The 17026-nt window shown below is 36.4% G+C and overlaps 3 protein-coding genes across 6 annotated transcripts in view; 1 reads left to right on the forward strand and 2 right to left on the reverse strand.

Moving 5' to 3' along the window:
* Positions 1-6748, reverse strand: part of eps8l2 (EPS8 like 2) — a 53272-nt gene extending 46524 nt beyond the window's left edge. The window contains exon 1 of the mRNA XM_051100373.1: positions 6482-6748. The gene's annotated coding sequence lies outside the window, so the exon portion shown is untranslated. The remainder of the gene's footprint in view (positions 1-6481) is intronic.
* Positions 6749-10195: 3447 nt separating this feature from the next.
* On the forward strand, positions 10196-12133 carry LOC127156501 (serine/threonine-protein kinase pim-2). Its single transcript, XM_051099385.1, has 6 exons — positions 10196-10328; positions 10903-10997; positions 11117-11167; positions 11282-11660; positions 11743-11919; positions 12012-12133. Exons 1-6 carry the CDS (start codon positions 10196-10198, stop codon positions 12131-12133), a joined length of 957 nt encoding a protein of 318 aa, XP_050955342.1.
* A 27-nt stretch (positions 12134-12160) lies between these two features.
* LOC127156266 (transmembrane protein 80) overlaps positions 12161-17026 on the reverse strand; it is a 7314-nt gene continuing 2448 nt past the window's right edge. Inside the window, exons 3-7 of one of the 4 annotated variants that reach the window (XM_051099019.1) lie at positions 16664-16757; positions 16442-16534; positions 16164-16365; positions 14064-14086; positions 12162-13243 (exon numbers count right to left, since the gene is read on the reverse strand). In XM_051099019.1, coding sequence (XP_050954976.1) covers positions 14074-14086; positions 16164-16365; positions 16442-16534; positions 16664-16757 — 402 coding nt within the window. In that variant the 3' untranslated portion in view covers positions 12162-13243; positions 14064-14073. Of the gene's footprint in view, positions 13244-14048; positions 14087-16163; positions 16366-16441; positions 16535-16663; positions 16758-17026 lie in introns of all 4 variants that reach the window. The other 3 variants (XM_051099018.1, XM_051099020.1, XM_051099017.1) reach the window with 3 other exon arrangements.

Raw genomic sequence — 17026 nt, forward strand, 5'->3', positions numbered from 1 at the left:
TCATAGAACATTTTCTGAAACATTTTAGCTGCATGCATATCTAATGTTTGTTTAATGTTACTAAAAGAACATTCAAAAGCAACGTTCCTGTAAAGTTAGGAAATTTATAAAATGGAATGTTTGCATGACCAAAACAAATTGAAACTTTAAAAAAACTGGATGGTTCAGAGGACATTCAGAAATAACATTTGGTAGAAATGTACACTCTTAAAAACAAAGGTGTTTCACAATGCCATAGAAGAACCATTTCTGACTAAATGGTTTCATATAGAATCTTTAACATCTTTCAGTTTCACGAAAGGTTCTTTGTGGTGAAAGAAGGTTATAAAAAGGTAAGAAAGAGATGGTTCTTTAAAGAACCTTTGACTGAATGGTTCTTTGTGGAGTCAAAAATGGTTCTTCTATGGTATTGCTGTGAAAAACCTTTAAAAGCACCTTTATTTTTAAGTGTAACATTCCATTAATGTTAGCAAAATAATAAACGGAATGTTCCCTTTTAAGAGACCCTCAGGTATTAGGACTTGTTTGGCTAAAAGGAGAAGTCCACTTCCAGAACAACAATTTACAGATAATGTACTCATCCCCTTGTCATCCAGGATGTTCATGTCTTTCTTTCTTCAGACTTAAAGAGGGAAACATTTCAGGATTTTTCTCCACGTAATGAACTGATATGGTGCCCCGAGTTTGAACTTCCAAAATGCAGTTTAAATGTGGCTTCAAACGATCCCAAATGCAGTTGTAAGCGATCCCAGCTGAGGAAGAAGGGTCTTATCTAGCGAAACAATCAGTTAATTTCATTTAAAAAATACAATTTAAATACTTTTTAATCTCAAACGCTCATCTTGTCTCGCTCTCCCTGAACTCTGTGTATTCTGGCTCAAGACAGTTAGGGTATGTCGAAAAACTCGTTTCGAAATACTCGACAATCGTATTTTCTCCCTCAACTTCAAAAATAATTTCAAAATCATACTATATCGCTGCAGAAGTACCGACCCAGTCTTTGCAAAGTGAACATGCAAAGAAGATCAAACACCCTTAACAAAAAAAGGTAAAATGACGATTTTGAAGTTGAGAGAGAACACGAGATGGGAGTTTTTCGACATACCCTAACTGTCATGAACCGGAAAAAAAGACGAGTGTTTGACATTAAAAAGTATATAAATTGTATTATTTTTATGAAAACAACCGATCGTTTCACTAGATTAAACCCTTCTTCCTCGGCTTTGTTTACAACCACATCATTTGAAGCCGCATTTAAACTGTATTTTGGAAGTTCAAACTCGGGCCACCATAGAAGTCCACTACATGGAGAAAAATCCTGAAATGTTTTTTTCAAAAAACATAATTGAAGACTGAAGAAAGAAAGACATCAACATCTTGGATGACAAGGGGTGAGTATATTTTGTCAATTTCTGTTCTGGAAGTGGACTTCTCCTTTAAGAGAACCCCAGGTATTAAGACTTGTTTGGCCTAATAAGTAAGTGATGTCTTTTACTGAAATATGTAGTAGAAAACCCACTAAAGATGAAAAAATCCACATCATTTTACACATATTTTGGACTATGGGGGGGAACCATTAATGCTATTTTTTGAAAGAGCTTACAGGTGGCAATGGATATAAGCGTAGTTATAAACCAAATGCCGTAGCATTGATTTTTCCCCACCAGGAGTCTAAACACCCCCCGGATTGCGAGTGAAATCCACACTGAGATACTCCTTCAGTGCCTGTGACATCATGACAAGTGCTGACATGTTTACATTCTTCCAGGATGGCATCTAACATTTCTTGTCTCTGCGGTTTATAAGCTCTTTCAGTAGCTGTGGTTTACTAAAAGCCTTAAAAGCATCAGGGTTAAAGTGGAGAGAACAAAGACGCAGGTCTTTAGGAAGTTTTATTCATCCACAGGCATCTTCCCATTCTTTTCTATTTTTCTTATCGCTATGAAAAGCAGACTCGCATCGCTTCTCTTGTTGCCCTTCGACTGAAAATTACAACCAAAAGCCGCATAATGCGCCCTTATGCGCATAAAGTATTTTACTTTCTAAATCGTGTATTCCAAGTTGTGCTGCGGTAAAAATAGTGACATTTACACTGTAAAAAACAATTTGTTGAGTCAACTTAAAATAATTTGTTATCCGGCTGCCTTAAAATTTTAGGTTTAGTCAACTTGAAATGTTAAGTTGTACTAACTGACAACTTAGTTCATGAGTTCATCAAGTTTAACAAACTAAATTTTTTTTGATTAGTCAACTCAAATATCTTCATTGTCACTTAGTACAACTTAACATTTCAAGCTGACTAAATTTGAGTTGACTGAACTTAAAATTTTAGGGCAGCAGGGTAACAAATTATGTTGACTCAACAAATTGTGTTTTTTACAGCGTAGCCCCACTGAGTGCAACCATTTCACGTCATCTAAATAATGATAGTCAAAAATATGTATAAAACGATGTGGATTTTTTTAAATAACATAAATCTTTCATGGGTTTTCTACTACTGTACATATTGCAGTAAGAGACATCATTTACATTATATTCAGCCATACAAGTCTTTATTCCCGGGGTTCCCTTAACATTCACATAACCAAGAAAACAGGGTTTTTAAAACATTTCCGAAAGGACATTCAGAAATTACACTTTCTTTACTTAATGGGATTGTTAGCAAAATGTTCTTAGAACATATTTGTGTTAGCTGTGAGAATGAATGTACATAGCATATCATGTAATTTAGATGACTTTGATGACAAGTGTTTCATATTATGTTCTAATGAGATCACATTAACATTCTAAATTCTGATTGCAGACAAATCTGCATAGAGTTCTACTGAATCTCAGAAGACACATGTGAGATCACTGGAGACTCTTACACTTTAGTTGAAACAAAACTCTCTATTAGACATTAAAGAACAAATGAGACAAATCTTAATTCAGACCAATCACAAACTAAAGAAAGGAATAGCACAATGTTTCATAACAGAGAGTTTCAGTGCAGTCAGCATGTGTGTGTATCTGCAGACGTGTCAGCAACGATCAAAGTCTAGAGTCCTTGAAAAGAGCATTGCAATAATAGGATTGATGTTAATTATTTTTAATACTAAAGACCGAATGTGTCCGTGAGTACACAAGGAAACATATTTGTTCCAGAAGTCATAAGGAATCTGGCTTTGGTGGTGTCACGGTTGAACGGCTGTTCACCACTATGACATTTCTATGCATGAACAAATGCCAACATTTATTGCCCAAAGGAATTTATGGGGATTTGGAAACGTGTGCAAAAAAATTTAGGCTCTCAACAAACGCACATTGTTCACAAAAAAGAATAATGATTCGAAGTTTCCCAAGATCAACTTGACAGGTTTACTATCAGATTCGACAACAGGTTATGCAATATTCAGAAATTACGTATTTTTAATTCCTGAATTTGAACAAAATTTTAATTGAGCTAGCAGACAGAATGCAGAACTACAATTAGAATGTGAGTGCAAATGATTAAAACAGAATAAAACTAAAAAACTCAAAAGTTTGGGATCTGTAAGACTTGTAATGTTTTTTAAAGAAGACTCTTATGCTTCATCAGTACTTCATTTATTTGATCAAAAACACAGAAAAAAAACATATTACAATATAAAATAATGGTTTGTATTTTAATATACTTTAAAATATAATTTATTCCTGTGATGCAAAGCTGAACTTTCATCAACTGTTACTCCAGTCTTAAGTGTCACATGATCCTTCAGAAATCATTCTAATATGCTGATTTATTATTAGAATTATCAATGTTGTAAACTGTTGTGCTTCCAAATATTTTTTTGGAACCTGTGATTCTTTTTTTTCAGGATTCTTTGATAAATAAGTTACAGCATTTTACAGCATCATGTAAATCTTTTCTAACAATGTACATCTATTCTATCACTTTTTATTAATTTGACACATCCTTGGTGAATAAAAATATTAATTTCTTTCACACACACACTCAAAAAAAAAAATTTTACTTGCCCCAAACTTTTGAACAATAGTGTATATTGTTGAAAATCTTTCTATTTTAAATAACTGCTGTTCTTTTTAATCTTTTATTGATCAAAGAATTTAGAGTGATTTCTGAAGGAGCATGTGACACTCAAGACTGGAGTAACAATTGATGAAAATTCAGCTTTGCATCACAGGAATAAATTATTTTTTAATGTATATTAAAATAAAAAACATTCTTTTATACTGTAATAACATTTTGCAATTTTTCTGTATTTTTGATCAAATAAATGCAGCCTTGATGAGCATAAGAGACTTCTTTAAGAAACATTAGTCTGGAGTCTTAAAACATAAGTCTTACTGATCCCAAACTTTTTGAGGGGTAGTGTATGTTATTATTATTATTATTATTATTATTATTATTTTATTATTTTATTTTTATTTTTTTCAATTTATTTATTTTATGGACCAAAATTTGAGAACAGAATCCTTAAATTTATCCAAAAAAATTGGCATATAATCAGTGGATTAAAAATATGAAAATATTTAAAAAATATATTTAAAAATGTAGTTGTCATTTTGTAGTGCTGTATTGCAAAATTAAAATGATTTAATTGTTTGGACTGTATTTACTGTAAGTACATAAGGAAACAAATTAGCAAAATGACTCACAATTACTGATGCAATTATGTTTTTTTGTTTGTATGACTGTGTGCAATTCACTATCTCTTCCTGTTATTCCAGTTAACATCCTGTATGAAATTCAAAGCAAACCAGTTCAAGTGACAGTCACTAAAACATGCGTGAATTGGCCGATCAAGACCCCACACAAAAACACACATACTGGTATCTGTCAGATCTAAACCTTATGTTAATGACCACCTCGGTTTCCAAGCAAACGTGCACCAACAAGCCACCCACATTCAACACACCACCGCCGTCTTTTGACGAGGAACATGATATGTAATTTAATTTGCTTTCGCTTAGGTGACCGAGCAAAAACAATCAGCCTCTGATGGGACCGTCTCCGCTTGGCCTGCTCTATTGTGCATTGTGCTCATTTTTTAGACATCATCGGTTCAGCAGATGGATTCACCGAGGTGGGAGGAATTACAGCAAGCAATCAATTAAACATTCTCAGCCAATCAGATCCCAGGCCTGAATAAAACCGCAAAACCTCATTTGAATCAAACCTCTGAACTGTGCGATCATTAAAAGCTATAAACAAAAAAACGTCAAGCCTCCATGACCATTAAGCTCACCTTTATTGACTTCAGTAAATGAAGTAATGCCTCCTCAAACAGATGTGCAAACGGAGATAATGTCCGCGGGACCTTTGCCCTGCAGCGGTGAATTGGCTTTAACATAAACATGAGCAAAAAGCCTGAGTGTCTGCTAAAGGCTTTTATTCCCCGTCTGCAATGGTGATGGTTTCTGTGAATGGTAAGTGTGTTTGTTCGTATTGTGATCGAGAGGGACGTTTGTGTGACTTGTTTGCCAGTCTGATGTCAGGTGAACATTTAGATTTGGGATTGATCAAGCATTCGGGTCAAGCTGTCATTGCCGTTGTTTAAAAATGTGGTCATGTCCACCTGGAACGGATTCTACTGTCAAACAGCTATTGGGAATTTTAAAGGCACACATAAGAATATCATTCCAAATAATGCCAGTCAACCGTAATCAAACATAAGTTGCAAAACCTGATTTGTTAAGCATTACATCACTGGTTTTTTGAGCACCAGGACATTAGTTTAACATTAACACCTTTTTTTCTAATCGTTTTGAATCTGTCCAAGTTGGTCAGAGGTATTTACTTACCTTTGCATGTGATAAGCTTTTTCAATAAATGAATAAACAGATCACAGGATGGTTTTTAGACTGATTCTAGCTCCATCTACTGAATTGTCACCGCAGTGAGACAAAAAAAAAATCTTGTTTGATTATATTTTGGAAAGTTAAATTGACATAGCATTATGTTTGCTAATTAAGTGCTATAAATAATCCAGAAACCCCTAAAGGCTTTTCTATTTATATATCATGGAATGTTTTAATAAACCAGACCTAGATTTAAATAAAATGAAATGACATTTGTTAATGTCATACAGAACACTAAAGAAAGTGTGTAGAAATTATTTTCACTCAGAAATTGCTAGAATTAATTATAAAAACAGTAGGCTAACCTAATGTTTTATCAAAAATTTAATTTTAAGGTAGCTGTAAAGACTGAAATACTACTTTCTTGTAAAACATACAACTTCCACAATTCATTTCTGAAGATTAAACTTTGTGGAGTCTCATGCTTTTAGTTCTTTAATCGCACGACTGACCAAAGCAAATTTCCAGCATTTGCGTTCCGTTCATATTTGCACAGAAACGCAAATAAGAGCGGACGTGACGCTTCTGAAGCAAAACATCGCAAGTGTGCTTCTTATAACGGACGCGTTCTAGTTTTGACGCGTCGCGTCGTGCTCAGTGTTGACCTTGGGTTTGATAACGTATAGGAATGCGCTCTTACCCCTCAGCACAGAGAATCTACGGTCCTTCGCCGATAATTCCTCTCGTTTCCAGAAACTCCTGAGGAAAACTCTTCTTCAAGGCTCCATCTCAATCTGTTTTCTCACAGGTGCGAACTTTGCTCCAAACACGGGAGGGGGGTTTGGGTAGGCAAGGCGACCTTGCTGATACAGACAAAAGTGTAAAAACAAAAAAATAAAGGTGAGGATAAAAGTCTAGAACGATGCAACAGGTGCGCTTGAGCGAGAGTGACAGGTGATTCGCGCTCGTAACTCTACCTGCTATGCGAGAGGGGGCGGAGCCTGCATATGAACGCATGCACTTTTAATGCGGTCTTTCTGGAACATACACAAAACATTTTAGTCATGGACTATTTAAAGGGCTTCGCCCTGTAGCTTTATAAAAATAACAATAGCTTTTAATAACTTTACTTATGCACATTCTGAAAGGAATGTTTAAATAAAATTCACTCTTTCTCTTCCATAAAATTATGCTTTTTGGATAACGATTGAAGGAAAACTGTGTTATTCATTTGTGACCCTGGACCACAAAACCAATGATAAGGGTCAATTTTATACATCTAAAAGCTGAACAAAGAAGCTTTCCATTGATGTGTAATAAACTTTAGGATAGGACAAAATTTGGCCAAGATACAACTATTTGAAAACCTGGAATCTGAGGGTGCAAAAAAAATTAAAATATTGAGAAAATCGCCTTTAAAGTTGTCTAAATTAAGTTCTTAGCAATGCATATTACTAATCAAAAATTAAGTTTTCATATATTTACGGTAGGTAACTTACAAAATAATTCCATGAAACATGGTCTTTAATTAATATCCTAATGATTTTTGGCATAAAAGTAAAACTGATCATTCTCACATATACAATGTACTGTTGACTATTGATACAAATATACCCATGCTACTTATGACTGGTTTTGTGGTACAGGATCACATATATGTATTTATTGCATATATATATATATATATATATATATATATAGTAATGACTATCCATTACTGCTATTATACTAAATATGTAAATAAATAAATAAATAAAATACCCGTGTAACTTAAAGTACAAATGTAAATATGTAATACTGAATTTAAAAAAAAAAAAACTATTTATAATACTTAATACTTCATTAAGAAACATTGAATAAGGACTGCATGCGTGTACTCTATATCCGTATTGATTTCAGCGTCACACAGTGCATTTATGCATTTCTTCAACACTAACAAATATAAATCATATGATAAATCATAAAATAAGTTTTGCTTTTCTCCACTTAGTGCAGTATACTAGAAAAATTTCTATAACAGTATACTACTATATCAGATTTTACAGTGCCTAACTGGAGCCAGAAAGCATTTGGTTTATTAGTTTATTGAAAGTCATTAATTCATTATCGACTATTTTATTGCCCTCCTCTATGCATCATGCACTGGTAAAGCAGGAAATGAATTTAAAGGACATTCCTGGCTAATAACCTCAGCATCAGAACATATATCCCGTACTGTGACGTTTGTTAAGTGATGTTAGCAAATTCCTGTTCCTGGTCCAGTTTTGTAATCCTGTATGATCAAGGAAAGGCAGCCTCAAAGAATGGAGTGAAAGAAGAGCAACGGGGTGGAACATTGGACAGGTTTGGATGTCACTGGATATGGAGCACGACTCCGGCCTGCACACACACTTTACTCTTCCTGATGAGTCCAAAATCAGGATGGATGGATTTTTGACATTATTATTTAGGAATAAAAATATAACCATTTACTCACCCTCACATCATTTCAAACCTATGCAACATTTTTTCTTCTGTTGAATGAAAGTGGATGGGGACCAAGGATTGTCATACTCCAAAAATGACACGAATAGCACTATAATAGCATCATACACAGTTTATATTCCAAGTTTAGAAACAGACCAAAGTTGTTATTTAATAAAATCTTGCCTACTTGACAGGTGTGGTCACTGTTTGTGCATTATGCAAACTCCTTTTGTTCTACACGGAAGAAAGACAGATATGAAGGTAAATAAACTATACCAAATTTAAAATTATTGATGAAAGGTTGCTTTAAAGGAACAGTTCACCCATGCACATTTGCTGCACATTTACTCACCCAAGATGTAGGCGAGTTTGCTTGTTCGTCAGAACAGATAAGGAGAAATGCAGCATTACATCACTTGCTCACCAATGGATACATTACAGTGAATGGGTGCCGTCAGAATGAGAGTCCAAACAGCTGATAAAAACATGAAAATAATACACACCACTCCAGTAGATCAATTAACAAAAGCTGCATGTTTGTAATAACCAAATTAATAATAAAGGTGTTTTAATTTTAAAACGTCACGTCTGGTCAAAATATTACTCTGTAATCACTGATATTGTTTTCTCCAGTGAAAAAGTCGTCTTGTCTGAATCAGGAGATATATATGCACAAAACAAGCACTGTTTACAAGCAAAAACAGTTCAAAACAAATATGTCGGTGGTTGCTTGTGGATTATTGTGATGTTTTTAGACTCTTATTCTGACGGCACCCATTCACTGCACAGGAACCATCGGTGAGCAAGTGATGTAATGCTACATTTCTCCAAATCTGTTTTCATGAAGAAACAAACTCATCTACATCTTGCATGGCCTGTGGCCTAATTTTCATTTTTGGGTGAACTGCTCCTTTAAGATGAAAATACACATATAACATCAAAGAGAAAACCTTAACACACACACACACACAATAAATATTAAGTCCAATGGTATGCATACAGGTTGGTGAACTGTAGTACAAGCATACAGACCAGTGAAGTGTTTGACTTTGGGAACCTTGAGTTTTGGTTTATAATTAACATTAGAGGACAGAACTGTGACGCATAAAACACTCACTTTCTCAGGTTTATACTGACTGCTGAAAGAAGCAAGTTCTGTTAAACATTATTCATAAAACTGCACAAAAGAATGAGCTGGTGATAAAATTCAGAGGCAAATGACTTTGTTTGAGGTTTGGTGGAACTGGGCATTAGGAGAGCAAAGAGCAATTTACATGTGGATTTGAATGTACAGTTTCCAAACAGGGTTGACTGCAGGGCACAGCAGTGATTTCACATAGTAAAAAAAAAAAACAACATTTCACATGCTAGAGAAGAGATACACACCAATAAACCTCGCACAGTAAAACCACAGACTGTGCACACGATTAAATCAAATCTGAACATATTACATGTTAAATAGACGCCCTCTACTGGAGAAACTAACAACGTACGTAATACGGCTACAAAAAGTTATTAATAAAGTTATTATACAGACCTTCTATTATATATACACAGTTTTCATTTTAAACCTTAAAAATAGTAACAGCAACTCACATTAATAAGCATTTTAGTGTTTTTTTTTTTTTTAATTGATTGAATCGATAAAAATATATAGCTATTTTGCATTATGTGAAAAAAAAAACACTGGGATAAAGTATTTCTATAAATTTATAATATATTTTTAATTTATCGCAAAATTCTGACTGACTTTTTTGTACCTTTGTAATATTTTATTTTATATTATATTTTTATATAAAATGAACGGGAATCATTAAGAAAGGACTGAGACGCTTCAAGCATTATGACGCCATAGAGCGCGTTCGAATAGAACTCTCGGGGTATAAAGAGCGTGACATTCTGACATTCTTTGTGGGTTTGTTGTAGTGGTCGGTGATTATTCACAGCGATGGGACAGCGAGTTACTAAAGTCAGTCCGATGACTGTTGGTGAGGTGTACGAACAACATCTTAGTACACCCCCAACACCCAGCACCAACAGGGCGGTTCACCATCCTCATCCTCGCGATGAGACCCCTGTTGGTGCTGGAGGAGGAGGAGGAGAGGAGGAAGGAGGAGGAGGAGGAGAGGGGAGAGGAGAGGAGGGAGGAGAGGAGGGAGGAGAGGAGGAGAAGGAGAGGAAGGAGGCAGAGAGAGTTGAGGAGAAAAGAAAGAGCAAGAAGTGGTGGAGGAGGCTTCGCTCTTTCTTCCGAGCTGCCCAAAAACATCCTCCAGAGAGCAGCTCAGGTCAGGGAGCGGTAGAGCAGAAGCAGGATGAGAGAGAGAAAAGGAAGGTGGCCTGGGCTGGAAGAAGTAGTGATGGTAAATGACACAACCATGTTATGAGAATGTGTTTTACGTACAACTCTAATTTGAACTAATACAATCAAACACAATATCAAAAATGCACATCAGCAAACATTACACCGATATCCACTTCAAGGCCATGATTAGATCTTTATTCCATGACATGTTAAAAACATTTCTGTTGTATGTCTGTGTACTAATGTATGTTAAAACTATAAATATTCAGTCGTTGAAATTTATAATTACATGAAAATTAGTTTAAGATACTGCCTGACACATCACAATTCCATGTTATTTAATCTTTTAATAGACTACATCTTCAGCCGCTACACCGTTGGCGATCAGCTGGGGAAAGGTGGATCCGGCGTGGTGTACGAAGGGAGACGTTTGGATGATGATCTTAAAGTAAGTTAATATAAATAACGCATTAACAAGCCAGAAAATATTTGTCCTGCCTTATCCTCATCCTTTACTCTTAGGCCTCTTTGCATGTCTTAAGTTAATTTTATTGTTTTGTTCATCAGGTGGCTTTAAAATATGTCACTAAGACCGAGAACACGGAATGTATTTTCATTGTAAGTATGTTGCACCATATAAACAATATAAAACATCACATATTAACATTAACACAAATCCCTATTTGGGAAACCAACGTCATGTAACCATCATAAGAACTGTCTGTCTTCTAGCCTGATCATCCAAACCCCCTTCCAAAAGAAATCGCCCTCACCATCCTGGCAAACAAAGGTCCCAGCGTGCCAGAGATCATCAGGCTGCTGGACTGGACGGACCACCCTGACCACTTCGTAATGGTCCTCGAATGTCCCTCTCCCTGTGAGAATCTTCATCAGTTCATCAGGCGTCACGGTGGAAGCCTCGACGAAGAAACAACAAGGCAGATCATGAGGCAGGCAGCTCACGCTGCAAACATGTGCTGCCTCCGCAGAGTGCTCCACCGTGACGTCAAACTGCAGAACTTGCTGATAAACAGGGAGACATCCGAAGTCAAGCTGATTGACTTCGGATGCGGGGACATTCTGAGGAGGACACCGTACAGGTCATACAGCGGTATGTATGATATAATTCATTTCTTCTATCCTATCTGTCCTAGAGCAAACTTACACATCATACAAACTCTGCTCTCCTCCAGGCACAGCAGCGTACTCCCCTCCAGAGTACCACAGCAGGGGGAAGTACTACGGCGGGCCAGCGACGGTCTGGTCTCTGGGAATTCTGATGTTCACATTGTTATGTGGACGTTTCCCTTGTGACTACGACCTGTTCCTGCTGGAGTACAAACAGAGGTCCAAACCCGGCCTGTCGAAAGGTGAGATCTTCATCATTAAAAAAATAATAATTCAGAATCATACAAAACATCTTACAGCTTAAACCAAATGTCCTTTCCGTCTTCCTGCACAGAATGCTGTGACCTCCTCAGGCGTCTCCTCCATGAGAAGCCAAGTCGGCGACTTGGTCTGGGGCAAATTATGTCCCACAACTGGTTTAAGGTAGTGAATATAAAATCAGCTAAAAAGAATTAATATCCTCACAGGAAGAAATTGCCAAGTCAAACCTGTTCTTTTTCAGGTCGTCTCATAAGACCACTCCAGTTGGCGTCTCTCATGCAGCTTTGCGTCTTGCGGGCTGCATTGGGAGACGCTTCCATCCCTCCTCTCGCCTTTGCGTCTTGCGGGGCGAGCAAGCCATGTGTAGCGTCTTGCGCCTTGGCTTGAGGAAGCAGTATTTGCGTCTGGCGGTACTGCTTCCGGAGGGATGTGTACATATTGTATATATGTACATACTTCTTTTGGTTGCCCCTTTTTGTTTGTCCCATCATGGCCACTACATTCCTGAGGTTTCGGTCACAGAATACGAGAGCTCTTAGTCTTCACCTCCACAGTGACAGAGCTCCCATTCTCTGCCACCATGCAAGCCAAAGGTACCAAAGGGGTTCCTGCTATGGCTGCTCCACACCTGGCATAGGCACCCCAATGATGTTGTTGCCTCCTCAGAGGTGTAAAGACCCAAGCCAGAACTGGCACCAAAGACTGCCTCAGTCCACAGCCACCCTGGGCTCCAATTTCCCACTCATCCCCATATCATCTGTCATGGCCTCCTGGTCCCATAAGTGCCAGTTAGTGCCACCTCCACATAAAAAGAAGTTCCTGTTACAACCAAAGAAAGTTCTGTAATGGCCACCATGCTCCTCACATGCTCCAAGCTCCTCACAACATTAGCTCGGTCCCAGAGCTCCCTGCCTCAGAGATTCCTCCTACAGAGTGCAAAAAAATGCATTCTTAATTTAAACAAATTATTAAAAATGTGTTTCAAAATGTTAATAAAAATATTTTTTTATTTAAGAAACAGGGATCATACACACACTTTTTTACTTCAAAATAAGAAATGTGACAAATTGACGGTTTTAAATGACATACACATGGCATGCATGTCCTGGTCTTATACAGGTAAGTGTTCTAGAAAAAGTTGTGTAACTCTACATTAATATTATTTATGAAATTACTATTATATATGACAGATTGTAATCAAACTCTGATTTTTAGATAAGACAACAGTTGATTGCATAGCAATAAAAAAATCTCCAACAGTCTGTCAGATGTGGCCGCAGAGATGTGAAGAGTCAGGAATAAGCACTAGAAAAAGAAAACAAGAAACAACACTTAGTATAAAGCACACTTAATAGTGTGCATACATCTCATGAGAAATCAGGCTTAAAGGTGAAGTCCACTTCCAAAACAAAGATTCACATATAATGTACTCACCCCCTTGTCTTATCTAGCGAAGGATCGGTTATTTTCATTAAAAATACAATTTAAATTCTTAATACATAATCTCAAATGCTCGTCTTGCCTTTCTCTCCCTGAACTCCCTGTGTATTCTGGCTCTAGACAGTTAGGGTATGTCGAAAAACTCAGATCGTATTTTCTCCCTCAACTTCAAAAATCATTTCAAAATCATCCTACATCACTGCAGAAGTACTGACCCAGTCTTAGATCAAACACCCTTAACAAAAAAGGTAAAACGGTGATATAGGACGATTTCAAAGTTGAGGGAGAACATGAGATGGGAGTTTTTCGACATACACTAACTGTCATGAACCGAAACAAAAACAGTCCAGGCAGAGTAAGACAAGACGAGCATTTGGCATTAAAAAGTATATGAATTATTTTTATAAAAATAACCGATCGTTATGCTAGATAAGACCCTTCAGCCGCATTTAAACTGCATTTTGGAAGTTCAAACTCTGGGCACTATTTCAGTCCATTATATGGAGAAAAATCCTGAAATGTTTTCCTCAAAAAACATAATTTCTTTACGACTGAAGAAAGTAAGGCATGAACATCTTGGATGACAAGGGTGTGAGTACATTATATGTGAATCTTTGTTTTGGAAGTGGACTTCTCCTTTAAGACAAAATAATTAAGACTTAATAGTTACGCTTCACTTCAGTACCAACTGTGTCTCAGATGTTTCTCCTAGAATAATAAAAAATAAAACTTTTGTGTACAAACTTTTGGTGTCTTGGCAAATTTAAGCACAGTTTGAGACGCAGTTGGGATTTCTTCAGAAACTCTACAGGGTACAGATGTGAGATTACACCATTTGACTTTTAAGAGCCTAATGTTACTAATTGTCCCTCTCTTTTGTTTCCAGTGTTTTTCCCATGAATGAAAATCAGCTCATTTTCTGAAGGGCAGTCTAAAGCTTGAATTATTAAAGTGTGGTTCATTCAGGAGCCTGATTACTGTATCTGCGGCTCTGCGTGGGCCGACAGATTTACTGCGTCTCTTGCTTTGTCTCCTGCTTTGTCTCCACTCTTATTTTACGATTCTTTTGTTCTGACAGTGACGTTACAGTCTGGGTTACGACATCTGCATTGTGCTGATAGCCAATCCATGAACATAGACGTTGCACTTAACATGTTGCTAAGATAAACACGTAATACTCCACAAGTACAAATGAAAGACATTTGACATGAAATACTGTGTAAAACAGACACTTTTGAATTAGACAAGTATTTTTATCAGTGCTTTTTCATGTAAGTATAAAATGCATTTAATAGTCAAAATTTCTTTCACTGACTGAGCACTGTTGCAATGCATTAATATGAGAAAGATGTGCATATCCAGTTGAAGTAAAAAGTTTACATACACCTTGAAGAATCAGCAAAATGTTAATTATTTTACCAAAATAAGAGGGATCATACAAAATGCATGTTATTTTCTATTTAGTACTGACCTGAATAAGATATTTCACGTAAAAGACATTTACATATAGTCCAGAAAAGAAAATAATAGTTGAATTTATAAAACTGACCCCGTTCAAAAGTTTACATACACTTGATTCTTAATACTGTGTTGTTATCTGAATGATCCACAGCTGTGTTTTTTTGTTTAGTGATAGTTTAGAGTCCCTTGTTTGTTCTGAACAGTTAAACTGCCTGCTGTTCTTCAGAAAAAGGCTTCAGGTCCCACAAATTCTTTGTTTTTTTAGCATTTTTGTGTATTTGAACACTTTCTAACAATGACTGTATGATTTTGAGGTCCTTCTTTTCATACTGAGGACAACTGAAGGACTTATATACAACTATTACAGAAGGTTCAAATGCTCACTGAAGCTCCAGATGGAAAAAACATTGCATTAAGAGTTGGGGGTGAAAACTTTTAAACAGAATGGAGATCTGCTCTTAATGCATCATGTTTCCTTCTGAAGCGTTTGAACCTTCTGTAATAGTTGCACATGAGTCTTGTGGACTATGTAAATGTCTTTTATGTTTAACATCTTATTCAGGTCAGTACTAAATAAAAATAACATGCATTTTGCATGATCCCTCTTAGTTTGGTAAAATAATTAACATTTTGCAGATTCTGCAAGATACGTAAACTTTTGACTTTATCTCAGAATTTGGTAAGAACACAGTATCTTATGAGATATTTTAAAGGCATAATATTACCTAACTTCGATTAGGAGTTCGAAAAGATGAATAAAAATCACATAGTTTTTTTCACAAAATAAGAATGAAGATTTTTTCTAATTATTTTTTTATGCTTTAAAGCTCTCAGGACAATAACAAAAGCAGTCGAATATCAAATGTTTTGAAAATGCACATCATATTTTGTGAGTTTTGAACTATTTTTGGAATCAGCACCTCAATATTAGTTAGAAACAAGAATTTGATTGCAATCAGCAAATATGTTTTTATCCATGTGTTATATAATTTTATGCTCATTATCTGTTGTTTTTTGTTTGCTAACGAACAAACTCAAGTGAAATCAATTGCAAATCAACTGTCCAGTGAGTTTTGCGGGAGCAATGCTGTTTAGATGATGCTCGGAATTGCTGTTTAATGCATTTTACTTATGATACAGCCTTACAAAGCAAGTCAGCTTGCTAGATTTTGGAACTAAACCCAAATAATCTTTCAACAAACCATTTTTAAAAAAGCCATTTTTTGAACCTCTTGTGGAAAGGGAAAGGTTCCACAGAGGCTGAAGCTTCTTCATGGAACCATCAACACCAGTAAAGAGTGTACACTCTAGTATGAACTCTAACCTTGTGAAGCGCGCCAGCGTCCCAAGCCCCACAATTCCTGTCAGGCCATACAAGCAGATCAGTATGGATCCAATGATCACGTCAGCTCGCAGGACGTATGACTGCCAAATGACAAAATAGAGCGCCAGCAGCACTGTGGCACCTGTTGCAATCAGATTTGAAGCTGTGTAGCTCTCACTCTCCTGTAGATTCCCCCTGATCCCTGAGAAAGAGAGGCCAATGAAGTTTTTTTTTACTCATAGACTGCTGAAACAAAAACAAGCTAATGCTAAACTTACCCCAGTACACCCTCAGGAGCTCAAGACTGGCCATGAGAAACACTAGACACACGTCTAAAGCGAGTCTGTCGCTGGGATAACTCAACACATAAGCTGTCACAAAGATAGAATAAAAATCACAAGTTAGTTTAAATCGAACCATATGGATGCTTGAGCAATAGTACTAATGACTCCAAAAGACATTACAAAACAGTTTTTAAGGACTAGAGAGGAAGAACTTACTTTTGTAGATGATCATGGAGAGAGTGGACAGGAAGTAAAACACACTGTAAGCTGCTGAGAGATACAGCAGGATTTGGAGCAGCACAGATGAGAGCTGGTGTTAATTAAGGTTTAAAATGTGAAAAAGTATTCTGTGGAGTAGCTTATGCATACCTGAATAGGCTACTGTGGTAATTGTGATTATTACAGTTTTTCTCAGTCGCTTTGGTGCATTTCTCAGATCAGAAATGAAATTCTCAAAACTACTTGTTCAACCTCCACATCATCTAGTCACTTGTGCACATCATAATAGCAGTTTCTCATTTATTTGAACAAGTTGCGATTGCTTTGGTACATTCATGCAATGGTTTTTGTACATTTGTC

This window comes from Labeo rohita, chromosome 25, assembly GCF_022985175.1.
Source record: "Labeo rohita strain BAU-BD-2019 chromosome 25, IGBB_LRoh.1.0, whole genome shotgun sequence".
In the NCBI taxonomy this organism is placed as follows: Eukaryota; Metazoa; Chordata; class Actinopteri; order Cypriniformes; family Cyprinidae; genus Labeo; species Labeo rohita.